Source organism: Actinia tenebrosa, unplaced genomic scaffold (genome assembly GCF_029948245.1).
Source record: "Actinia tenebrosa isolate PJP-AT-01 unplaced genomic scaffold, QUT_ActTen_1.0 PGA_scaffold0__85_contigs__length_37466705, whole genome shotgun sequence".
In the NCBI taxonomy this organism is placed as follows: domain Eukaryota; kingdom Metazoa; phylum Cnidaria; class Anthozoa; order Actiniaria; family Actiniidae; genus Actinia; species Actinia tenebrosa.
This window is the reverse complement of record NW_028292569.1, coordinates 10550136-10577377: the sequence shown is the minus strand read 5'-3', so window position 1 is coordinate 10577377 and position 27242 is coordinate 10550136. Positions and strand designations below refer to the sequence as shown.

General features: G+C 36.1%; 2 protein-coding genes across 3 annotated transcripts; both read left to right on the top strand.

Moving 5' to 3' along the window:
* Window positions 1-210: 210 nt before the first annotated feature.
* LOC116291625 (neural cell adhesion molecule 2) lies at window positions 211-9075 on the top strand. 2 transcript variants are annotated; one of them, XM_089030039.1, is made up of 11 exons: window positions 211-417; window positions 2085-2423; window positions 4176-4454; window positions 4598-4876; window positions 5099-5377; window positions 5534-5863; window positions 6051-6092; window positions 6435-6530; window positions 7148-7175; window positions 7403-7430; window positions 8297-9075. In XM_089030039.1, exons 1-11 carry the CDS (start codon window positions 339-341, stop codon window positions 8615-8617), a joined length of 2100 nt encoding a protein of 699 aa, XP_088886165.1. In that variant the 5' UTR covers window positions 211-338; the 3' UTR covers window positions 8618-9075. The 2 variants fall into 2 exon arrangements, with proteins under 2 accessions (XP_088886165.1, XP_088886162.1); XM_089030036.1 differs by having other exon boundaries at window positions 2085-2462.
* A 3789-nt stretch (window positions 9076-12864) lies between these two features.
* LOC116291624 (cytochrome P450 3A29-like) lies at window positions 12865-20775 on the top strand. The gene is made up of 4 exons (XM_089030025.1): window positions 12865-12988; window positions 15986-16502; window positions 18737-18907; window positions 19359-20775. Exons 2-4 carry the CDS (start codon window positions 15992-15994, stop codon window positions 20162-20164), a joined length of 1488 nt encoding a protein of 495 aa, XP_088886151.1. The 5' UTR covers window positions 12865-12988; window positions 15986-15991; the 3' UTR covers window positions 20165-20775.
* Window positions 20776-27242: the final 6467 nt, after the last annotated feature.

The following is a 27242-nucleotide window of genomic DNA, read 5'->3' as shown; positions in this document are numbered from 1 at the left end:
TCCAGTTCCCACTTGAATATCCATTCCGACTAAGAACTACTAATAACAATCTACCACCCTTGCAAATTTAAAACTGAAAGCTTGGACTGACAGAGCACAAGACACAGGGATCCCATAGAACGTACTTCCAAGTGATCAATAATTGCGTTACGAGCTCCATATGTAAACAAAAGCGATCAAGCAAAAAGGTCAACTACAGGAAAGAATTCGGAGCCGCATAATTAATTCTTGATCAGTCAGGATTGCTCATTACTGACAACACTATCAGAAAATATTTCAGAGAGACCTGCTCATCCAAAAGCGTGTTTTGATTTTCTTATATCCAAATCTTTTTAAGTATGAATGTTAGTGAGGTACCTATCATTTCTTGTTATATTCTTGGTTTCATCGGTGGATTGTTTTTACTTCCTTACGTAGGTAAGTGTATTAGTAAATTCTGATTTACTCACGATAGAAGTTGTATGTACTATTGTGATTGGAGATACATTTTTGGTTCCTGCTTCCTACAATTTAGAGTTTAAAATATTTAAATGTTGTTGAAGTTATTTTTTTATCAGAAAATAAATCTAGATAATCAAAAATAATAACACTGATAATTAATTAGTCTGATATATACGTGACTTTTTCCAATGGTTTTATTAGAGCGCGCGAGCAGATCCGTACGGGTCATATCATAATATCTTTTATTGATTTTTTCGTGAAGGTCTAGAGTGTCGGTCGGAGATCTGAAATGGGAAATACATGTATGGCGAGACCAAACTGAATTTTTGTGTTTGTATGTTTTCTGGCTAAAACAGACAAAAATCAAAGCACGCTGAATCGGCTCGATATGTTTTATTCGATACATCCTCCAATGTGTTATCTGCGATTATTATTGCCATATTTCGTCAAAATAAAACGATTGAACGATACCAGTTTATCCATCTAATTAAGGACGTTCATGGGCATTGTTCGTGCGCATTCCGGCTTTCAAAGCATGAATTTAGTGAGCGCGCGCTCATCGCGATGACTACATTCCAATGTTTTGATAAGCAAAATATTATAAAAAACAACTTTGATCTCTTATATTTCTAAATCGAAGTCGGGCACCAACTTTTTTTTTCGTTTTTTGAAAGTACTCGGTAATACCTAACTTTAGAGGAAAAATAAAAAGTATCTGATGATGGGGTCAAATCGAAATTACATATTTTGTGTATAATTGGAATATAGTAAGGCTTCAAGTCCACACTTATAGCCCAATAACATTTTATTTTTCTAATTTTCAGCACAAATTTGATATTCCTAACTAGTTATTTATCTATTTTCTAATCTTCTGTGAAAAATGGAGACGATCAATTCATTGTTTCAGTAAAATATTATTAATTTTTGACAGCTTTCCATGTTTACGTTGTGTGCGCGTTTTACCGTAAAAGGGGGTTGCAATTCCACTTCAGACGGCTAAACGAAGTCGAGGAACCCTACTTTTTATTTATTTATTTTTACTTCTAGTATGATGGTCTTTCATTGTGCAACATTTGAAAACATCGGATCTTTTGCCTATGAACGTCCGTTAAGCAATTTAGTAATATCGCTTTATTCAAAACAAATTTTACTAATCATAGGCAATCGTTTCTCACATTTCCAAGGATTTTTGAATTTCTGGAACCGTGGAAATAATATAATATAGTTATGTAAAACGATTACACCGACAAGGGTTTTCTATGGTATCTAGAATAGGATCTAGAAAAGCAGGGCCTTCTTATCGAATTCAGGGACGTGGCCAGGATTTTCCGGAAGAGGTCCCCGAAACAAAAAAAAAAACAAACTAAAAACAAAAAAAAAAACAACAAAAAACAAAACTGTCATTTTATATGCGCCCTAGCTCAAAGCATTTTTTTTCTTATTTTATCATCACTAACTCTAATTTTGATTTTCATTATCTTTATTAATATTATCTTTATTTAAATCATTAGGGTCATTAGTGTTTTGGGTCTTCTTCTGAAGGTAGAACTGATTATACAGATAATTTAACCCGTGGATAGCACCTCGAATCAGGAAATAGATATTGATACAAGCTAAGTGTAAAATAAACGTTTCTTTTTCAGACGCATCAGCTCGCTTTACTAATTTCCCTCCCAGTGTGTTATACGTATCTAGTGGAGGAACAGCCAGGTTTGTATGGGACTACCATGTGGACAACAGATTGTGGGAATTTAAAAGTGAATCACCAACATGGTCGTTCATCAACCAGGCAACAAACAGTGAGAGTATAATCGGTGTTGACGACAGGCAAACCAATAACTGGAGTTTTGTCATCAAAACCGCAACTTGTCCACCAAGATTACTGAATCGAGTAAGCAGAGAGGCCGCAGCTACTCTGGTCATTTATGGGGTGACTAATGCTGATAATGGGATATATAAATGTAGGCTGGAGCTTAAAGCAGGTAACCCTATAGAACACCAAGTACAACTAGTAGTCACAGGTAAATTTAAGAAATTGACATCAGATTTTTGTTTCTGTCCTCTTATTGACGATTAATTGCCTCATCACATTGTCAAAGTAGTGTGGATCCACGAGGCGTAGCCGTAACGGAAAGAGCGCGCGGTCGTTGACGTCAGCTTTATCTGTCTGTCCTCTTATTGATTATAAAAAAAATAACCAATCAGCGAGCGAGAAAATTGTAAGTTATTGTAAAAAAGCTAATTAACATGATAGGACATTTAGTTTCTGGGCTTGTATCATATACATATCCTGGGCTGCAATAAGTATCAACATTGGTAAATTTAAAATGTAAGTTTTAATTAAAGAATAGATATAATTCTAACAATAATAATCAGATAAAGACATTATATATATTTATCATGCAAATGATTATAAATTGGTTGACGTATTGATGGGTTGCAAGCATTCCTAAGAGAGTTAAAGACAAAAACATGGCGGGCATTGTGGTACCGTTAACAATGGATGCTAATGAGAAATGTTTTGTTAAACATGGCCGCGATGACGTAACGTGCAAACGAAGAATACATTTTATTAATAAAAGACAGACATATAACGATAAATGTCACTGAATATCTCTGTGGATAATGGAAGCGAAGATCTAAACTTTCGTGACACTTGCTTCGATTTCCCGGAGAAAGTATCTGAGAATATTCGCTTTCATATCGAAAAAGAGTTTTGTTTGCTAAAAAAACTGTTTGATTGTTGTTTGTTGTTGTTGTTGTTGTTGTTGTTGTTGTTGTTGTTCGTTTTGTTTTTTGTTTTGTTTTGTTTTTGTTTTTTTGTTGTAAGTTACATCGCACTCTATTATTATTTTCAATACCCAAAGAATTATCTCTGAAAGTTTGGTTAAGGAAAAGTATTGCGTGGTTGATGCACAACGTCTATAATAATGAAACCTACGTACGATAATATACTTCAAGCCATAGACAATGCCCTTATATATTTTATGTACCACAGGAAATTTTAGAAATAGGGAGGAAAGAGAAAGTTATAAAGCTAGGAGAGTTAAAACACTTATATGCTATATAACATCAGAAACTCACAAGAGGATTGAAACGTATTACAGCCATACATTTCTTTTGTACGATGCTAAGGAATATAAAACTTTCTTTTTTGTCGAATTTCTTTCGGTAAATTATCACGTGTCAATATTTGAAGAATTCTCCTTTGAAAGTCTAGTAATTTAGCGAGAAATGTGATATGTAGGGGAAGTGGCCATCTTGAAATCAAAGTCATAGTTCCAAATATGGTATCAAAGCTTTTAATCTGCACATCAGAATATGTCGGAGCATGGTTATTACATGTTTCAACTCCCTTATAAGTGTCAGCTAACACCTAGCAAACCCATATCTGGATCCACTATCAATTCACAAGAGAAACTGTAACGATTTTTTGCCCCTTTTCCTCTACTGTTCATTGCGGCGGGCCTCTCTAAATTGGAGGCCCTTTAGTAGTGGTGCTAGATGATTTGATCAAAACCATGGATACTTCCCTAACAGCATCGTGGAAAGCTATCCTGGCAAAGCGCCTCATGTTTGGGCAGTTTTCTGTCCATTCCGCGTTAAGCTGCCACAGTTTAGCTTTCAACGGTTCCCCAATAACCTTCAAGACATGATTTTGTCTTATTTTTTAAGAGGCTGTGTACATAAGAACCAAAAATGATAAACATCATATATGATTATTTCTATTTCAGTGCGCCCGACATTTCTATCTAGTCTCCCAAACAACACATACCATATTATCGAGGGAGAGGATTTAGAGATAAACTGCACTACTATTGGTTCACCAACACCGAACATCACATGGGTGAATATCACAGATGGTAGTGTTCTTACCAAGAGACAAGGATCAGGAAGTGCTGTACTGCATATAGATAACATTAAACGATACCATGCTGGAGTATATGAGTGCCAGGCCAAGAACAACCCAAACGAGGCTGCAACCACTACAAGGACAAGTGTAACAGTCTACTGTGAGTATGTACCAAGTGGTTGTGTATTTAATTTATAGAAATTGTTAACTTACGATTATTTTACATTGAGATCGATCATGGAAAACCAAGCGTGAAAATTTGTAATTAACAAGCATTTTCCATATTTATCACTTCGTTTTAAGATAAGCCAGTTATTCGCACAGTAATTTATACAAAGAGTCCGCATTCTTGGAATGGCAACATGATGACACTCAAGTGCATTGTAGATGGATTTCCCAAACCACACGTAACGTGGTACAAACCCAGTAATCAACAAATATCATGTGGTGTCAAGACTTTAACTGAAGGTAGTCAAGTGACAGTAAGAACAACAGAGTGCGGTGAAGACTATGGATTGTACAAATGTCAAGCTGCAAACGTTGCTGGCAGAGATGAGCATTTTATTAGTGTTTCACAGCTATGTAAGTGTGGGAATGTGTGAATATTATTAGGGAACGTATCCTACAAATGAATGTTTAAAATAGTGGAAGTATAAACATTTTATAACTTAAAGACGCAAAATTGAACTAAAAACATTTTTCACCATTCACCATTCAAACTATTCACTTCAGGTGAAACCAATACTGAAATTGTGCAATACTGAGATTTTAAAGCTTGTGCATCTCATTTCAATTGTATATTAGTTCCACCAGGCCCTCCTAAATTCACGATACTAGACCATGATATCCAAGCATCATCAGTGAATGTAAGGTGGACCAAACCTGGTTATGATGGTGGAAGTCCTGTTATTGATTACAAAGTACAAATCAACACAATCCCGCCACAAGAAAAGGTGACAACAGGCACTCATACCTATTTCTATGGCCTGACAAAGAACACCAGTTACACTATTAAAGTTGTCGCCATAAATGTCGTCGGTTCTGGGAATATATCTGAATTCACTATAAAAACAAAAAAGCAAGGTGTGTATATTCTTAGAGTTGAATTGTATATCAAGAATCAATGTTTGATTGAGTACATAATTTCATCGTGTTTGGTAAGTAAATCTAATTTAGTCGTTTATTCTGTTCGGAAAAATCTTGTGACTCGAGAACTTATGAACTAAGTTTCTTTCGAAGGTAGACCAACTATCCCAAAGCTGATGGTAGTGTTGTACATCAGCAGAGACTCCAAACTGTCAGTGGTATTGCGGTGGAAAATGCCTAATGACAATGGGGGAAGAATAACAAAATATACTATTTACATGAAAGAGGTCCAAACGCAGTGGGAAAAAATTGCTGACATCTTTGATCCATCTCAACTGCAATATACAGCGACGAATAATATCGTTGATGGAAAGTCATACGTGTTTATGGTTACTGCATGGAACAAGTATGGAGAAAGTGCGAGGGATGACGCAAGTGTCAAGACTGTAAATAACACAGAGGACAGAGCAATAATGGAAACTGGTGAGCATAATTAATGAAAGAATATAGTATTTGAACGATTGCGGTGCTCTTGGCTTGGTAAATAGCGTCCATGTATGACAAAAATAACACTTGATGATGATGCATTACTATTATTGTTGCATACCGTTTGATGAAAGGTGGATAAAAACGGCAATCTTTATTAATCTTAAAGTGAATTTGATTTCAGGCACTAGAATAGATGGCAATAAAATTGAAAAATCGAAATATGGTAAGAATGCTTACGAGGATAAAAAAAATAAAAATAGAACAAACGGATTCAAAATGAACTAAAAAACTAAAAAAGCAATGAAAATTACAATAGAAATAGAGAAAAAAGGGGAAAACTTGTAAGAAAAAAGAAACAGAAAAAAGACACAAAACAGTAAGAGAAAACAAAACCGAACAAAACAGCGCAAAAATAAGAAAAAGAAATTAAAAAGAAGGAAAAGGGAAAGATAAGAGGAAGAAAAAAACATAACAAATGAAAATAAAAATCATTAAAGAAAATATCTAAAAAGAAAGAAAATATTGCCAAACAACATAATATGTATTTTCGTAATCTTCTCAACAGACACAGTTGTTGGGGTCATCACGTCTCTCCTTGTTCTCTCTCTTTGTCTTAATGTACTGCTATTTGTGTTCTTATGGAGAAAGGCCAATAAAAGAGGTGAGTTATTGTGTTGCAATACTTTATTGAAATAATGGGTCTTAAATTCAAAGCCATTACATTGCAATGTCGTTAATTGTTATCATTATTGTTTGCTATGAAAACGAGTTAAGGTACCATTGTTTGCTATGCGAACGATGTTAAAATACCTAATAACGCACTAACTATTCATCTATTGGCTATAAATTTTTCAAATTTCAACCATGAGAATTACTTTTTGATCAATCTAGTCAGTTTTTAAGAGTGCGAGTTTTATCATTTTTGACCGCTCTTTTTCAAGAATATCTTGGAATGGAGGATTTCAATCGATTTCGCTAAAACTCTGAGGTATGACGACCAATATCTCACCTCAAAAACGGTAACTCAGTTTTTTGATATACTGTCTTATTTTATGTTTTATTCATGAAAGAGGTAAAAATCACCGCAATCAACTTTGGACAAATACTTATCGAAAATCTGAGACATCATACATTTTAGAGATCAAACTGTGCTCTTTACGATGACGTCAGTTGTCAAGTCAAAAAAATTCCCGTCATCAGTCGGGAAGGTCCCCTGGTATTTTATAGGATGCTTGGTAGCCCTTTTTTGATTATTAATTTGTCGTAATCTTTTTACAGTAACAAATAATCAAGGAAATAAAACAAGGTATGTTAACAATATAAGCGAAATAGATAAGACTCATTTTACCTCATGACTGCGGCTTATTTGGATCTCCTCCGTTAATACCCAAAAGTTTAAACTTATACCCGAAACTATTACCATGCTATTGAAATGGGAAAACATACCTTGTTATTGAAGTGGGAAAACAATACGTTCAATATAAAATTACTGGCTGATTGTATACTGAATTAGTTTTCGTTTTTATTAACCAGGACAACAAAAAAAGGACAAAGTTACGAGGTATCTATGATTTTGTTTCACAATAAGATAGCAAATTGAGGTGACTGAAAAAATCATGCACACAAACGACTAATAAGTTGTTGATACTTTGATTGGTGTTTTGCCAAGTTTGATATTTTAAATTTAGCTACTTCTCTGATTGTTTTTTTAAATATATATATATTTAGTCATTTTTCTGGAAATGAATGTGGGAGACAGGTGACAAACAAGAGGCACAAATGAGTGCAAACTAGGAGAGGTGCATATATATGTTTTACGCCCTCGCTTAAAAGAAACAAAGCTAAGCAAGAAAATGAAAAACGACCTTGGTTTTTGGTTTAAATTGTTTCCATAAAAAGAGAAAACAAGCTATTTGGGTAACGATACAATTGTAAACACGGTCAGAAAAGGCCACTTATGCACGCATATCGACTGAGAATTTATGAACTCTCCTTTCACTTTATTTAAAAAGGCAGTTATTAAAAAAATCTCTTAGCCGGCACTGACGAGATAATTTCGCGCCAATTCAGCCTGCCAGTGGCTGTGTTGTCTACTGGTCTCCAATATATAGGAAGTGGGCGAATGTACCGATACGATATATGCCACCATTCATGCATCATCTTCACCATCATCACCACCATCATTACCATCATCTCCATCACCATAATGACCATCATCAATATACTGATCATCATTATTATTAAATTATTAGTATTATTGTTTGGTTTTTTTTCCTTTCTATATTTACACTATAAAAAAACGTACAGTGTACAATAATTCCTGTATATATTTTCAGGGTCCATATGTTTATGAATTGTTTTCTTTTATATAATTTCTGCTATTCTCTTTTCTGTGATGATATTTATTGATCCATTTTTATTTGATAGAAGAATATCGAGATGAGTGGCAGTATATTGCCACAGGTAACTCAACCAGTTTCTGAATACGAAGCCGTTCAACAAGGGATTGGAAATACAAGTGCCCCCGGAACTGTTTTTCCTTCTTCCGGCGATGCAAGTCAATATCAAGAGCTCAATCTGTTAGCACAAGGCAGCCCACTAGAGGGATTGGGTCCAACGTACGAGCCTCTTCGAGCAAAATCCAAAGACTTGGAATCTGTGGCTCAACATGAGCAGCATCCGTACGAATCCCTTGACCTTAAAAACAAAAGCTCTGCTTATCAGTCACTGCAAACTATCAATATATAGTGTGCAATGTTTGACTATTGCACCTATATTTCCCGTTAAGAGTGTTTAGCACCCATTTGCTAAAGTTTATTTTAGTATATCCAATCATGTAATAAGGAAAGGTTAACCTGTTTCAATTTGCTGTAGCATTGGGGTTTTTCTTTCTTTCCCAATAAAAAGAATCTCCATTAACGCCTCCTTCGATGACAGAAAAAAAAAATGTTTTAACTAGCTAAATTAGGTTATTTTAGATGAATGAATGATAATGTAGGTACTAGGCACGCTTGTAGGCACATTGCTGCAAAAAGGGGGGAAAGGTTTCAGGCAGGTTGAAGAAATGTCCAAGACAACTGTTACGCGTTTATATCAAGTATTTTTATCTTACGATAAAAGTATGAAAACAAACATGTTATATCCCGATGGAGTACAAAAGAAAACAAATGTAGAGCATATAATTAAGTAAAAAAAGTAACGAGGATTTTGAAGTGTCAATGATGTTTTTCAACATTATGGGGAGTGCTCTTGGCTTGGTAAATAGTGTCCATACATGAAAATAATATTATTTGATGGTTTGATAATGATGATCGTCATGATTATGACGATGACGATGTGATGATGATATTGATGATGATGATGGTGATAATGTAATATCTTTGCCGATGACTAAGTAAAAGATCTTATATACTAATTTGAGTGTCGGAAAGGATATTATAAGAGCGTAATAGACTTAAAGATGGTCTACGATACAGAGATATATAAAACTTGGGCTTCATGATTATGGTAGACAGTGGCGGATCCAGGATTTTTCAAAGGGGGATTCCGTTTCTTAAACTGTGTATAATTCTCTCTTGTTTAGTCGATGTCTGACAAAAAAAATGGCTCTAATCACCTAATTTACTATCTAGTAACGGAACTTAAAGGTAAACTAAACATTATAACAGCAAATATCTATCATTTCGTGTTCAACATTATCTTTGTGGATACTTTTAAGCAAAATTTATATAAGACATATTTCTATTACCTAAAAGATCAAACCTTCAAGGGGGGTTCCGTGGACCCCTTCGACGCCGCCTGGATCCGCCACGGTAGAACTTTGTTTGTGTTTCTTTAGGCGAAGCGGCTAGTATTTCTTAGGTGCTGTTCGCTGGGGATCCGACCAAACAAACCATATCAAATTATTCTACAGCAACGATGGAAACACTTGGGGCTGTATCTCTGAAAATGTCTCCCCATTCCCCTGCAAAGTAAGACAATAATTGAATTATTCCTTTGCATTAATTTAAAGTGAGCATCCGGCATTTTACCGGCATATTTGATTTAAATTTCTCTACAACTCTATCGCGCTTACATGCTTACATCACGTTTTAGCTGCCATTTACATTCCTAAGCTAGCCGTACGGTCGATTTAATGAAGGAATTCGTGTTGCCTGTTTTTTTTTAGGCTGACAAATCCCACCGTGCAAATATAATTCCCTTATCAGACATTTTTTTCGAGTGTGGGCTAACATTTGACTTCTCGTTGGCTTGCGTTCGTAACTAGTGAAATATCCTAATCTTTTCTTTAATTTTGCAGCCGTTCTATTCAAACAGGCACCCTCAAACAAAAGGACGTGACGTCAACGAGGTTGATCTTCCTACAGTAATAAAGGCGCGCTACCTCAGGTTTCAGCGACTCGAACCCAGTCTTAAATACCGGGACGGCTCATCGGGCTTGAGAGTCGACCACATTGGGTGCCGCGAATAAAGTTAAGATTTAAAATATCTGTTGAATTTTAATCTTCTTTTGAAAACATTTTTCTAGATGAACAGGGCCGTAGCCACCGGTACGGTTGGTCCGGTTTCAACCAGTACAACTTTCGGGGGGAAAAATTGAGAAAAATAAAATAACAAAATGTAAGAAAAAACCGAAAGCCCTCGAAAACCGATCAGAAATTTGTGACTACGGCCCTGATGAACCTTCACTTATGATTTATTTGAAGCTATTTGCTGGGATACCTGTGATATACCACCTCTAAAATGCCTTCGATTTTTTTTCCGCGACAAAATGGCAAAGTTGCGCAATAGTTACCAAGGGGTCTTCAGGAACTTACCCAAGAGACCTTTGCGGGCATCTGCTATAGGGTTCCCGTCTATAGCCCAATCAATTATCATGTACCAGATATCAATCAATGTCAATTTGTTGTCAAGTGATTATGAGAGGGCGGAGCTAGCAGATCACGTGGCTCAGGTTTATGTCTACGCATGCTCTATTTCGTTGACCGCCGTAATTCAAGACAGCCGAACTAGAAATATTAATTTATCAATTTTGTAATTAGGGTCAATAATAGAAAGGGTTTACCGGAAAAAATAAAGCTGACAGCATTGACGCTTTTTTTAGGAAATAACAAAGATTGTACTGGAAGCTAGGCCAGTTTTGGGCAGGGCCTAAATTTATAGCGGAGCTCCCGCGCGGGCCGAAGGCCCGCGCGAGCGGAGCCCCATACTTAAGAAAAAATGGTAAAGCATCGAGTTGATTTTTCATGGTTTGGCTGACGTCACTTCCGTCCGTACGTCCGTCCGTCCGGGCGTGTACACAACACAGGAATCCCGCTTGATATCAAAGCAAAACTACTCACAAATGCGACTCTCAAATACACAGAAAAAAATCGCTTTAGGACAAGTTATAGACCAAAGACAATTAAAAAAACACTTTCATGTAGTCAAAGATGGATTAAGAAGTGTTCTTCAATAATTCAGGTGTGTGTTTTTTAGCAAACAATCGTATATGTATATATGTATATATGTATATATTTTTTTGACAAGCATTTTTCTCGACGAATCGACAAATCAAAGACTTTCTATCAAAACTTTTTATATTTCTATCGATAAAATTAATCTATTCTAATGCTGGAGGAAATATAACATGAAATATAACAACAAATATTCGTCCTTTATTTAGCTTTGTAAATCTTTAACAATTCGGTTGTTTTTAACCAGCTATCGTATGTTTTTCGTTCAAGAAAAAGCTTTGTTCGCCTCCTATCGCGGGGTCCATCTTTTAGGCAATGCCTAAATATATATATATATATTATATTCACTGTCTACGTTACGAACGCATCAGCTGCATGGTATAAACTACCATCGACGACTGTCTATCAGACCATCTTTTAGGTCTATTAAGCTTTTTTATCATTTCCTTTTCGACACTCAAAGGTGTATGTATTAAACAGTAATGATGAAAAGGTAAATTATACACCGTGAAAAGATGAAAAAACTTACTGACGTTTCGGACGCTAGTCCTTCGTCGGAGTAAAAGAGAAAGAAGTGGTAGAAAGGAGTGTATATATGATAGAATAAGACAAAAGAAACCAATGAGAGCGTCCGAAACGTCAGTAAGTTTTTTCATCTTTTCACGGTGTATAATTTACCTTTTCATCATTACTGTTTCATTAGAAACACCGACGCAGCTCACACTAGTTTTTAGCTAGTTATATCTTTGTATGTATTAAAGATATTTTACTTAGTCATTGGCAAGATATTTCGCTGTATGGAGCAGCTCCATTGCTCGATGACGTTGTCCTCTCCGTCCTACTCAGGCCTTGCTCAGGTGGAACGTAATCAAATATCAATTGGGAAAAATGTCGCGGGAAGCAGGATTTCGGGATTCTTCCGAACTCCCCATTCTAGACCTTCACGGTCTTCACGGTTTTATTTTTATTCTTTTTGTTATTAAATCTTTATTTTACGAGGATGACATATTTAACCTATCAGTTACCTAACTTATGGCCTTCGAAAACGAAAAGTAAAAACTATAAAACTGGAAAAATGTATTTAAAAAAGCTATACGAAAAAAAAAAGGGGGGAGGGGGGAGGGGAGGCTCCCATGCCCGGCCCCACACTAGTTAGGACCAGGTTCGATATTCTTCATCATGCCTGTTTGGGCAACTAACAATGGGTTAATTGCAGGTTGCTTGTTATATACTCTTGCATATCATTAAATAATCTCCCCTGGGATTTAATGGCCAGTTTGAATAAGCTATTTACTTTCAAATAGATTTCTTTGTATCAAACAATCAAGGTCCTTTGCTGCATGATTGGCAAACTCTTCTTGAAATCGAAAGTATGTTACTAGGGAAAGATAGCATTTTCGAAAAAAAGGTTTTGGATATGACATTAGTAATCCATTAAAACTATAAAATTTTAAATCAGAGAATTTTTGCCAGTCAGTATAGTCACGTGATTATGTCCTGCAGAAAAGAAGGGGCTTACTGTATGGGCTCCCTGTGTCACGGAACCAAAGTAAACACCTTCGAGTTCTAAGTGTGTGAGGCAGTTCTTCGATCGATTACAAACCAAAGAAAACCAAAATAACTCTCAAAATACACACTTGAATACCTATAACCAAAGCTCGAGGTGAGTTGAACTAAGTTAGTTGAAACATTCTTTCATAAGTTTTTAAGTAAAGCTTCAATTTTAAATTAAAGATTGCCTAATAAGCTACGAACATTGTGGCGTCACTAAGCAAGAAGTTCTGTATATTACTAAATTTACGATTTATGTCCACATAATAATTCTCAGCTAATTCTTTTTCTCATATTAATGAAGAAGAAAAATATACCCTATGTATTACACCTTTTGCCGTTCATTAACAGAAAATGTACATTCATTTGTGCCAATAGTTGTATCAATAACGTGTAATGTACTTTCATCAACACCACAAGTAATATAACATCATTAGCGCGGATCAACTTTCAATAACGATATTTGACTATGCGTGTACACTCATAGGCATCAATGGACAATCAATAGCGCGTTTGTACATTCATATGCGCGGAATGTATTTTCTTGTACGCGAAATTCAACTTCAATAACACCAAATGACAGACAATTGCATTTATGGACAATCATTTACCCAAAAGTGAAAATTCACTAGTGTTATTAGCATAATCATTGACAATCTATAACGCGCTTGGACAATCATGAGGATCAACGTTATATTCTATAGCATGGTTCGACAAACATTTGCATGATTCGAATGAACAATAAGAGAAATAAAACAATCATTAGCGATTTAAAAAAAAAAAACTATTTTAGCCTTCAATTTCTTCGCCATTTATACATCGTGGCAAATACGTTTGTATATATCTGAACCACTGATCACATTTAGCGATAGTGATGGTTGCCACATTTCTCTGGAACCCTTCCATTAGCAACTGCTTTCTGTAGAGACCTAGAGCAATCCCTTGTCGTCTTGCCTCAGCCCAATAGTTCGTATGTTGTTGGATCTCTGGACGGCTGATGTCACCTTTAATTGCTGCTTTAAGTGAGCTAATTGCTATTCTCCTACGAAGCCGCTATTATGGAGGCAGTTTCCTGAGTTTTTTATATGTATTAAAGTGATTTTTAAAAAAACGCTGATGATTGTTTTATTTCTCTTATTGTTTATTCGAATCATGCAAATGTTTGTCGAACCACGCTATAGAATATAACGTTGACCCTCATGATTGTCCAAGCGCGTAATAGATTGTCATTGATTACGCTAATAGCACTAATGAATTTTCACTTTTGGGTAAATGATTGTCCATAAATGCAATTGTCTGTCATTTGGTGTTATTGAAGTTGAATTTCGCGTACAAGAAAATACATTCTGCGCATATGAATGTACGAACGCGCTATTAATTGTCCTTTGATGCCTGAATGTACACGCATATTCAAATATCGTTATTGAAAGTTGATCCGCGCTAATGATGTTACTTGTGGTGTTGATAAAAGTACATTATACGTTATTGATACAACTATTGGCACAAATGAATGTACATTATTTGTTAATGAACAGCAAAAGGTGTAAAACCGATGATCAAAAAATGCAATTGTAAATTGATCGAAATAATAGACTTTTTTCATGTGACGTCAAAGCATGCAGCTCATGCAATTTGGTATACAAAACAAAATAATTTCATTCTTACCAGATTTATTGGCATATCCTGATATCTTTTAGAGTATCTCTTAGGGGTTAAAAATTACATCTGCAAATGGTTAGACCTTCACATGGCTCTGATGACCACGTTAATGGCGGTCCCATCCCTACATAATTAACTAGAGACTTAATAATAAGCAATTATTGGATGAGGTTGAGCATGATATCGTAAATTATCAAGACCGAGGCTGTGTTATCTGCCAAAGCCGAAGGCCGAGGGAGATGACACAGCCAAGGTCTTTATATTTACGATATTATGCGATACCGAATTCAATAATTTATTATACATTTTGTATATTGGAAAAACATTAACATGAACATTGCATTATAGAGACAAGAATTATGAACGCTATGATGTAGCGTGAAAAACGCAAAATTCTTAGTTCAGAAATATTTTAAGAATTCTTCATAAAATATATGAAAATAAGTTAAGGATTCCTTAAATAATTGTTTTTGTACATAATTCTGGAAATAAATACACATAATGAATAAAAACAAAGCTACCACACAGCGTGACCTTGAATCAGAACTTGACATGATAAATGTATTATCTGTAGGAAAACCTACAGATAATACATTTATCATGTTGAGTTCGCACGATATCAGGGATTGGCTGAGGACTCTCGACCAATCAGAATTGAGATACTTATAGTAAAATGTATAATAAAAGAGTTTACTGTCAAGTGGTATCCTCTATAAAAAAAAGTTATTTTTAAGAATTTCCGACAAGCATATTACCCAATACTTTTACCCAGGAGATGCCCCCTGAGTTTTGGAGCAACCCCTGGCCTGCATATATATATTTGTTTTGACATCAATCCTTACTACTATTGATATTTCTTTTATGAAAGGAGAGATTATGTAATTTTTTTTTCAAGACTGAAGTGCTTGCTTGATATTTACTAGCCCCTTTAATGGTCCGTCCAATGTTAATCGATTGATGATTGATCATATTAATTATATAGATAGACCTCATGCATGATGACATTTTATACCTACACTTCATGATCAGGAATTCTTTTTGGTAGCTTCTATTTTTATGTGAATCTACTCTATTGTCTTGGTACTTTATTGTATTGTCCATCTAATAATTATTGATAATTAAGGGACTGGTCATGGGGCAGATGATAAAAAAAAAGGGGGTGGGTCACACAATTTTGAACTTTTTAAATAGGGTGGGCTGTGTATTAACTGTATAGTGCGGTTGGGCCATTTTCCATTTCCTGCATGGAAACAATATTTCAACCTCATTTTAAAAAGAGTCAGCAAAAAAGAGCTGCTTCAAATCTAGTCCCCCCCCCCCCCCCTCCCCACACCTTTACTTTATGACCAATTCTGAAATTATTGATTATTATTGATTGATAACAATCAATACATTTGGTGTTATTAAATTTAGATTTAATTAATTTGGCATCAACTTAAACTTTTAATAGGGAAAAATGCAAGACATCTTTGACATTCTCTCGCAACCAATCATCCTTTTTTTTGCACTGCTTGGGTTTATTGCTTTGGTTTACGTCTATGGTGTGTCTGGCTATTGGATAATGAGGAAAATGAAAGTGCCAGGTGCCAAACCACTACCATATGTCGGCAACCTACGAGATCTGGCCAAAGCTGGTGGTGTCCATCTTGGAATTTTGAAGTACTATAAAAAATATGGCAAGGTATTTACCATATGTTTTGGTCGACAAACATCTATTGTCATTGCTGACCCAGAGATGATTAAGCAAATCATGGTGAAAGATTTCCACAACTTTACTGAACGGTATAACGAATTTCCACCTCCTAAACGTCAAAAGGGAATGTTTAATGCAAAGTATGAAGATTGGAAAAGAATTCGCTCAACTTTGACACCAGTGTTTACATCTGGTAAACTGAAAATGATGGTGCCTCTGATAGAGAATTCATGTAACACCCTTGTTGCTAAAATCAAAGATGTTGCAGATACAGGTAAGCTAATTAATTAAGGGAATTCATAGTTATAATGTTCCTTATCAAAGTTTATTTTATTTTATTTGTTATTAAATTCTCTATCCCACATCTTGGTTGGCTGCCATTTGTGATGTTAAATAAAACAACTACCTCCCCAAGGTAGTTTAGTTAAACAAGGTTTGAACTTGTTTAGTTAGGCGTGTGTGCAGTGTGAGTGGCCAGAATAGGGTAATAAGCCTTCAGGGCTTTATTTTAGGGTTAATTAGTATATGTAATAGGATTCCATGCTGTCCAATTAAGAAATAATTGGACGAGGAAAATTCAGAGGACTTCCAAAATTGGATGAGGCTGTAGGCCGAGGCCAATTTGGCAGTCAGAGGAATTTTTCAAGTCTAATTATTTCTTGATTGGGAGCATGAAATCCTATTACGCATTAATTATGTAGCTGCCTAATCACAGGGAGCCCAATTTAGATTAAAGTGAATAGTGAAAATAAAATCGGAAAAATTAAAAAATTTTTTTTTAAATTCGAGATCAATATAATATCCTCCGTAATGCAAAAGAGCAAAAAAATCAATGAAAAATGCACTAGAACATGTCAGAGTATATATGCATAAGATCAACATCAGATACCATATGGATCATTATCTTGATCTCGAATTTTTAAAAAAATTTAATTATTTAATTTCTCCAATTTTATTTTCACCATTCACTTTAATCTAAATTGGGCTCCCTGTGGCCTAATTAATCCCATATCAACAAGACCTGTCCAATTGAGAAAATAATTGGACAGTTACCTATATGGGATTAATGAGAAGCTGTAAATTACTTACATTATAATATTTCCTATAAAGAATAATGTCAAAGGAAAAATTGTCAGATGAACTTTTTGAGCAGCAAAAGCGTGTGTCTTGGTTTTTCATCATGCTTCGTAGTAGAGATCTGTGCTTGTACACATTGGCTGTTCTCTATGATAGACCCCTTGCAGTACGTCGGAATACAGCTCAATATGGAGGACATAACAATAGGTTTACAATTCTCAAGAGATTGAAATTCTTTTGTTTTGTCCTCCAATTTGAGCTCCTTTGACACCACAGGCAAGGTGATGTCTATACTGTAGTGTTAATGAGATTCATCAAGATGCAAAACAATTTTTTCTCTCAAATCCCATCTGATAGGGACTTGTTAAATAAAAGAATCAAGTTTAGTCTCGACTTGAACCATTGTTTCATCAGTCATCCAAGTTAATTCGGGAAAGGTGCACTTTTAATTTGCTCTCACAGCCAGCTCTTTTGATTAGAAGAATGACAGATATAAAAATTTTGAAACCAAGAATTTTTACAAAGAAATGTGTATTACCAGGCATCACATGCCCATCCCAGCCAGTGAGCCTTGTTTTCATGTATTTCACATACATTTCTTTACAAACATTTCACAAAAATACTTGGATTCAAAAGTTTATATCTTTGTCAGTTTAAGAGCAATCTCCTTTTTCCAATCAATCAAATATCTTGTAATGTCACATTAGCTTTAATATAGGTCTATTGTCAGACATTTGTTTATTCCATTTTCCCAATAAAAGCTTCCAAGAGGCTAGTCAATTAAATAACATTGAGCACTCTTACTGTGTGGACACACCAACTGGGACTACTTGAATAAAACTAACCAATCAGTTAACAGTAAACCAGACAAAGATTGAACTGATAACATGGGTTAGCCAATCAGATTATCGTGTTCACACTCTCTCTTTATATCAATATGCTATCTGATTGGCTGGTCAAAAACTAAATGTCGCAATGTGATTGGTAAATGATACTAGTTTATCAAAGTGGTCACAGTTGGAGTATCCACAAGTCCCAGGCCTCGACAGGCCTCTTAACCAGCCAATGTATACTAAAATTACTGAGAGAAAGCATAAAAACTTTATGGCCGACAATATTTCCTTTGATGTGTTGTTCTCTCTCCTTTTTGAGTAGCAGGCATACTGTAGTTGAGTTAGCTATTGTACAGCCTTCTGATCTACAATTTGATCCTCAGAATCTCCATGTCAATTTTGACTTCTGTTTATAGCTTTAGCTTTAAATACAGTAGCTGCAATAAGGAGCACTGATAGTCTGAGGGGATAAAGGGTGCACCTTCAAGCACTTTATGGGCCCCAGGATCGGGAGAATTATGCAACGGTTCTGGTTGTAGTATTTGGAGCCCTATACAGAGTGATGGTTGAAAGATACATATTTTATTCATTTTGTTAGGAAATAGTGTGGACATGTTCTCCTGGTTTGGCCAGATGACTCTAGAGGTGATTCTGTCCACGGCTTTTGGGATTCAATCTCCCATCCAGTCCAACCCAGACAATGAGTTTATAGCCAGATCCCGTGAGGCATTCAAAGCTGCACTCTTTCTAAGGGTTTTACAGATGTTGCCTGTAAAGGTTCTAGATTATCTCGAGGACTATAGTCAAGATGCGTGACGTTCAAGTTCTAGATTATCAGTTTATTCAGAGTTCAGTCAGTCAATGATTTCACAATTCCACGTTACAGGATTAATTTCACGAGTTCAAGTTTTCACGATTTCAGGTTCTCACGATTTCAGGTTTTCACGAGTTCAGGTTTTCACGAGTTCAGGTTTTCACGATTCGCTAGAATGACAATTGCAAAACCTTCTATGAGAATATATTCTGTCCAAGAAAAACGGAATCAATATACTTACACATATGTGCTGTCCTGAAGATAAAATCATTCGAATTCCGGATTCATTTTTTAAGAACAACAACTTGTCCACTCTTCCCTATATCAACTCTGTCCCATTCCCACGAGCTCCTTTTTTCTCTTCCACAGGGAACCCGCTTCTATCATGCATAAGCTATAACATTGCCATTCCAAAATATTTTGATCAAAATATTTCGCCTGATGACAGGAAATTTTAGCTACTTTAGAACAGTTGCTGAGGAAATATTGAGATCCAGAAAAGCAAAAGACATACAGGGAACAAGAGATCTGGTGGATATAATGTTGTCAGCAAAAAACCTTGATGGAAGTAGAAGGCTTGATGATGATGAAATAGCTTCTCAGTCAGTAGTGTTTCTCCTTGCTGGACACGAGACATCAAGCAATACTCTTTCCATGACAGCCTACTATCTGGCGTTGAATCCAGAAATCCAGGAGCGCTTACGATGTGAGATTCTCATTGCTCAGCAGACCAACCCTGGCAAAGCTGTCTATGACTTGATTCCTGACCTGGAATACCTTGAGTGTGTCATCAATGAAGTGCAACGCCTCAGTCCGCCAGCCCACATGGTCAACAGAAAATGCAGTAATGAGTATACCATAAATGGCACAACCATCCCTGCAGGAATGCAAGTAGTATTTCCCATATACAGTCTTCACCATGACCCTGAAGCCTGGCCTGAACCTGAGAAATTTGACCCTGAGCGATTCCGTGGCCCTGCCAAGGCATCCAGACACCCATTCCAGTTCTTGCCATTTGGTGAAGGGCCTCGAAACTGTATCGGTAAGCGATTTGCTCTGCTGGAAGTCAAGATCACCTTGGTAAACATCTTGACAAAGTACAGGTTTGTGCGCTCTCCTGAGACACAGGTTCCACTCAAGATGATACCAGGTTTCACGCTGATTCCGAAAGATGGCGTCTTCTTGAGGATTGAGTCCTGTACTAACACTTAATCTGTACAGACAATACCCTAATATACACATGTAAGATCGCAAAGTCTGATTTAATGAATGGGTAGGTTAGGTTATATATTGGTTATTTTTTCAAAACGTTCTTCGAAAACAATGTCTCTACCGCCAATACCAATTTTGCAATGTTTTTTTTTTTTCCACTTTTATGCATTAACAAGAATTTTTTGCTGCCAAATATAATGATTAAATTGAAACAATCTGATTCTAGTTAATTAGTTTAATTATTGTTATATTAATACTTAATAATATGCTAGACTATGTCTGGAAAATGAGTGCATTATTAAAACACCACCATCAATCTGTTATTGACTAAATGTAGCACATATTAACCTTTTTTAATTTTGTCAGTCATAATCACATAAAGATGAAAGATTATTCTCCTGGATGTCTGAGAAATAGCATAACAATATTTATGTCCAATCAGCATATCTGTATTTGTTTTAACTCTTATTATAAATGCTCAACCATAAAGTACACACCAGCCACTATAAATGATTATACTGTTAAGGCACTAAATGATGGCTGCAACAACCTACTACAGTACTGTAATTAAGCTACTTGAGGCAATATTTTTAATAAACTTTATATAGCAACTGGCTTTATGTTTTTAAATCGACCTATCTGCATACATTTATTGCATTGTGTTTACATGGGAATCTGCGGACTTCTTTCGGGTACTAGGATCTTCCTAGTACTACGATCTCCCTGTCTGAAATATAGGAAGATCCTAGTACTAGGATTGTGTTTGACTCTAGCAAAACACAAGTAAACGAAAAAGGAGCGATAACTCACCTACTAGGACTAAGGGATATTTATCTTGGGACTTTTGTGGTGTGAATGTGAGTAATAACGGCCCTTTCGCTTCGTACCGTTCTCATGTAAACTAAACGCAAAAGTTATTTCTCCTGGCAGAAAGATCCTACCCGATGGATCATCCTCCTCCCATGTAAACAGGGCCTAACAACTACTCGTTATCTGCCCTCCCTACTTTAGGGCTTAAAATAACGTCATTGAAAACTATGACCGTTGACAATTGGAACTTTTGAAGTCAAAACTTTGCCTTGATCGACAGTCATTTTGACTTAGTAGTAGTATCATTGAGCCAGAATAATATATGACATCTATAACATAACATGCTCCCTCGAAAGCTTTTCTAAGAAACAAATCTGCCAAAATGTATCTGCCATTTCGAAGGTCAATCCATACACCTAATCGGCTAACGTGTTGCAATGTACGTTACCACCCAATTCAAACCTTTTGGGAGTAGAAGCGTTTGTCTCTACGAATTCAACTCTGAAACCAAAATATAACGAACAACGAAACTTACTGCCATGTGGTTTGAATTGGGTGGAAACGTTTATAGCAACACGTTAGCCCATTAGGTCTATCGACCAGAGCCAGGTCTAGTAACTGTGACAGGAGTGTGACATGCTTCATGAAATCAAGGGTGGTGTAGCAGTGGAGTAATTGACTCTCACTTATCCAGCCTGGGTCTCAAGTTGGTTTCCTGGCCTCATTATCACCTTAATTATTTACAAGAGAAAATAAACTAAGAGAAGGAATCCCCCCATACAGCCTTGTAACCATCATGTGCACAGTTTGATGCTATTTTTAAACCATTTGTTTTTCTGCACGCGCATTTACTGCGCGCGCTCTACGCTATTTGCTTACACGTTTTGGGGGTTTTCCCGTTATTTCGACTCTGCCCTAAATATAAATGTGCATGTCGAAAGCTTGGCAAATACGACAGGAAATTGAAGTAGTAATTTGTTCAACTTTCTGGAATATTTTTACATTTATTTTCCAAAGCTTTTGACCTACATCGCCATCTTGAGGCAGATTTGAACATTTGAACATAAGAAAAGCACAAGAAAACATTGGCAAACAGCGTAGAGCGCGTGCAGAAAATCAAACGATCAAATAAATGATATCATTGGATGATATTTTTAGAATAGATTCTAAAAATAGCATCACATTGTGCACATGATGGGGCACGGGGATTCCTTCTCTTAGTTCATATTCTCTTGTTATTCAATTATAGTTTGCTGGGGCATAAAGTTTTAGACGTCCCCAGCCGCCTCCCCCAGGGACTTTTGTCTCGTAACCAATCTTCCTCGACCAGTCGACACGGACAGACAGACGAACAGTGACCAAGGGAAATAGAGGGACTTAGCTCGCACTCTACCTTTGTAAAAGGGCCATGTTGTGATCCCCAGTCTAGAATCATCCCTGCACGTTTTTTTCCCAATGCCCTCTAACTGAGTCAGGTCTTTTACGTCTCTGTTATTAAGGTGACTGCCTACTTTTGGAAATTGATTTAAACTTTTTTTAAAACTTCGATTTTCCGAATTGAAATTTAATGCTGATTCCAAATCTGGAAAGAAAAATAGGGTGTCCCGAGCTCGTTTTCAAGATAATCAGCATTTAATGGAAGCCTACGCACGAGCTTTTGGAGCAAAAATTGCGCCACCGGAAGTGATTAGAAAAAAATTAAGATTCATAAGATAATAGTTATTTGCAGACTATATGATTGCACGAATGAAGGCTAGTCAATCATTCTACAATAATACATGGACATTTTCGACAAAAATACATTGATTTGTCATATTTTGTACTTTCGGTGCTCTTAAAAAATCTCATAAAGTCGAACAAAAATCCCTACAAAAATCTAATTTTTAATGTGTTACTGATTTAAACTTTTTCTAAAATGTTGATATAACCTAGATTTTTAGGAGTTTTTTCGAATGAGCTATTAAAAAATTGAGAGTCTCGTGCAAAATTTGAGGGTTTTGTCCTGTTGAAGCTCAAAACGCGTATGGTTCTTCAATAAAATCTTGTAGGTTTTTCAGCGGTTTTTGAGCGCGCGCTCATCGTGGGCTCAATTCGAACGTTCAAAAGTAGGCAGCCACCTTAAGGACTGATAACAATTCTGAATCTAAGAAAGAAATTGCTGTCGAAATTAATGTAAAAATATAAAGATGAAAATGGTCAGCTTTGCTTTGGCTTCAATTGAAGGCTTTGGTGCAAAGGGGTGCATGGTTTGAGCTCTTAAGGCTGCTTCACACTAGTGACGGAATCGGAGCGGAGTCGCAAGAGGAGCTTACGATCTAGTGTGAATCAAAGAATCGGAATCGGAATCGGAAGCGTTGACCAATGACAGAGCTCATACACAGGACATTCAGAGCAGAAAAAATGGCGGCAAACTTGGTAACTATGGGAACAGCAAAGAAGCGAGCGCCGAAGCGAGGCTTACGATTCCGTTTGCGTTTTTTTGATTCACACTAGATCGTAAGCTTCTTGCGCTTCCGATTCCGATTCCTAATCCGACGCTAACGTTGAGTTGAGTCTGTTTGATATGCATGGTGTATGCTATGAGGGTGGTTGCCGCCCAGTTTTTCTCCCTCAACAATAAAACTAATTTTTAATTTGATCTCAGAATCAAGGGGTACTCTTTGTAGTGCAAACATTGATTGATCGTTCGTTTCGTGTCACGAGTGCTCAATAATTATTAAAAACTGCTTTAAGAAGTTTTCATAAAGCTTTACTACAGTGTAATAGGTTTTGTTAATGTCTACTGGTTTGTGATTCCTTTGGTTAGTGATCATAAAAGGACACCCACATGCTAGAAAAAGTGCCATGATTGGTAGCAAAGTGATGTTACTGAATGTGATTCGAATCAGTAGCAAAAGTGCCGTGTGCCAATATATTGCTAGTCTATCATTCTGTTTACTCTGACTGTTAACCAAGAAAAGGACATCATGGCTTTTTAGAGCTAACAGTCAACAGACTAGTGATATAAGGTTGCTGGTGTGGTGTTGCCAAGGTTCAATGCCCTTGGACCCCGGCACTTTTCAAGAAAAATACCCTGCGCTATAACCAATATAAAATGTTCTCCATTTTGATGACAACACTATTAAATGTAAAAAATGAAAGAATAATAATTGGCTCCAGCTCACCATTCTAAATACTCACAGGAAGCACCTACTCATATTGTATTGTACACATCTAGAGGGTTATAAGGAGGACTGTATAATGACTGCATTTCCCTCTTGAAATAAAGTTATTGTGCATGTACAAGCTGTATTTAATTTTTTACCGTATGCTTCTTGTAGAGGAGGGTTGGTATTTACTGTAAAATTTTCTTCTACTAGTAAACTGATTTCATTTGATGCTTTTTTAACCTATATAGTGTTACGCACGAGTTGCAAGGGAGCACGTAAGACCCAGTGAATTGTCGTCAAATGTGTTTTAATACACCAAAACTAATGTTAGATACTAAAATACGATTAAACTAGACAAAATCTAACCTATAACAAATTCTTAACGGCTCTGTACTTCTTAATTTACTTCTTATCCTAAAATCACTTTTGATATCAGCAGAATGCATTGACTTTCTCATTTCAATTTCATATAATCTAGTAGATTTCATGTGATTAACATAATGCATGCGTACTTGGTCATGAACTAAATCACACACAGCTTTCACTGATGTTTTCAAAGCAATATTTTTCATTAATCTAAACATAGAGTGTTTGTTTGACTATTTTTTATCTTTGTCAATGTCCCCTAGGACAGTTTTTGCATCAAAAAGTACATTCTTATTTTCCTGGAGGACCATTTTGCATCCAAAGGGACCGCATTATCAGCGTCCCGAAGAACTTTTTGTGCGTCGTGACGGACTTTATTAGCGTCCCGAAGGACCTTATTAGCGTCCGAGAGGACATTGATGTTCCTCGTAGAGGAATTATTGAGGTCTTTCAAAGACATTTGAGTCATCAAACCATCATCAAGATCTTTACTGGTCGTGGGAATGATCGTTTTCTTACCGTCTGCTGTGGTTCGATGTAGGGCCGTCAAACAAACACCTTGTTTTTTCATTCATCTTTCTATTTAAAAGCTTTCGTACCCCGCTTGGAATTCTAAGAGATTCCCCAAACACATACTTTGGAATTAATCATTCTTTAAAATCTGTGTCTGATTACATTAAATAAAGAAAAGGAATATATCAAAATATCTAGCTTTACGAAGCGAGGACATGGAAAGGCGAGTCTGCAGTCAGGGTTAATTGTTTTTGTCAAGCTTGGGCTTGCTGTTTTGTTTCGAATGGCTTCGTGTCAACTTGGTGAAAAATCCGAATTACACTCTTACTCTCCTGATTGATGAAATTATGGTTACTGACTTATTACCAGTAGTCACAAAAATTGTAGCGTGCTACGTTGGTTTAAGATTTTAGATTTCACATATTCGACCGACAGTTTCGCGCATTCCTGCGCCGATGTTCAAGCAGATTTTAAACCAAAATCCCAATTGCCCTATAACACAATGACTTCACATCAAAACGATCTATTGTTTTAACGCTAAGGATCATGGTCGCCAGAAGAGGAAAAATAGCAGCAAAACGAATTAAATCACACAAAAAAATGGTTAATTAGACGGGGAAAGGTAATAACTGATAAATGTTGTACTAAATATCCCGAACGCAAGAAAATGTCGTCTAAATTCCTATTATTCTTGCCCATGTAAACAAGCTGTGGCGTCATAATGTTATAGGTCAATTAATACAGGACTCTGACAGCCTCTAGATCCCTCGCATGCGATCAGGATGCTATGAATCATCCCATAGTTAATGTTCAGTCGATGCTTATGCAAATTTCTTGTCTGTTTTGCTTAACCGTTTTGGACTTGTGGTTTTGGGAGAACAGATGATGATCACTTCAGCTATTACTTCCAACAATTATTTAGACGTAGGGCGTATACGAAAAAATATTAGAATGTTCTGGTTATCAGTATATACACGATACTATTGTTGGGTTATGAATGTTGTGAACGTGATTTTTTTCATGCCTTTGTTATGTGGCGGAGAGGGCATTTCATATACTATTAAGTATGACCTAGTTCTATGGAATAAACTCATTAGTTTGAAAAACAAAATTATCAAAAATTTCAAAATATGCTACAGCTTGAATTCACAAAGCGCCACGTTTCATTCATTCCTTCAATGTGGAATAGTAACTAATCTATTTCAGAACACACTCCTTTATGTTCAGTTGAAATAAGGTATGGGTAAAATATTGAATCAGCGGCCAAAAGCAAGCTGTAACAGCTGGCCCAGACGACCACGCGAATAAATGTGGGGTGGATGGGCGGAGGTTGGGGTTTTTTTTTTTTCGTGGGTCCGCCTTGCTGACTAGACTAGAAGAGTTTGCTCTCCTGCATTTATAGTACCTTCCTACATTCCGCCCGGGACTATTCTATCCACATTCTATCGTGGATGAATGATAATTTCATTATTTGATCTTCGCATATCTCATTAGAGTATTATGAATAGGTCTAGTGGTTATCATGGTCACTTTACAAACCAAGTAATATATTCACGATATTCTCATCATTACTGAGATGTTTTAATTGCTTTGATTAACCAGGATTAACATTTAATTTTCTTCATAGAATTCTTCTATTTATAACAACAGAGTCCTAAGAAATAACGACACGCTCTGTTATAGCCGTATCCATCTGGACATTTTTTAGCAAAAAACCAGTAAATTCCAGGTTTGCCATCGCATCTACATTTCACTCCTCTTGCCTCTCGCTTGCCATCTGGTGATAAAGAATCTGGGATGAAGAAATGTTACATAAGACGATTTTTCTAACTGTACATATGCATGCAAAAGTGTACAAAGTATTAAAGGGGAATTAAAAAAAGAATTATATACAGTGGAATTAAAAAAACAAAAAACAAAAAAAACAAAACAAAACAAAAAAAAAAAAAACAAAAGAAAACGAAGAAAAAGGGAATAAAAAAAAAACCGAAAAGAACAGAAAATTAATATTAAAAAATATTGTTAGGGTTAATGTTCGAGGGCGTAAAATTCGATAAAGGCTTTAATTTACAACAAAGTTTTAAAGTTTTAAAGAAAAGTTTGTCAAACTAAGACTTATCTTTTGTTCTTGAATTTTTTCGCCCGCGCCTCGTCAACTAGTGAGTTTAAATTTTCATATCATTTATTCCATTAAAAGGAGGGTCTTTTCTGTCGATTTCTAGAGGCTTCAGCCAGTGATT

Excerpts from the sequence above, each read along its gene's own strand:
- LOC116291624 (XM_089030025.1), top strand. The coding sequence starts at position 15,992 with ATGCAAGACATCTTTGACATTCTCTCGCAACCAATCATCCTTTTTTTT. Across the intron at positions 16,503-18,736 it reads CAAAGATGTTGCAGATACAG|GAAATAGTGTGGACATGTTC; the intron begins GTAAGCTAATTA and ends TCATTTTGTTAG. Across the intron at positions 18,908-19,358 it reads AAGGGTTTTACAGATGTTGC|CATTCCAAAATATTTTGATC; the intron begins CTGTAAAGGTTC and ends CTATAACATTGC.
- LOC116291625 (XM_089030036.1), top strand. The coding sequence starts at position 339 with ATGAATGTTAGTGAGGTACCTATCATTTCTTGTTATATTCTTGGTTTC. Across the intron at positions 5,378-5,533 it reads TATAAAAACAAAAAAGCAAG|GTAGACCAACTATCCCAAAG; the intron begins GTGTGTATATTC and ends TTTCTTTCGAAG. Across the intron at positions 6,093-6,434 it reads AATTGAAAAATCGAAATATG|ACACAGTTGTTGGGGTCATC; the intron begins GTAAGAATGCTT and ends TCTTCTCAACAG.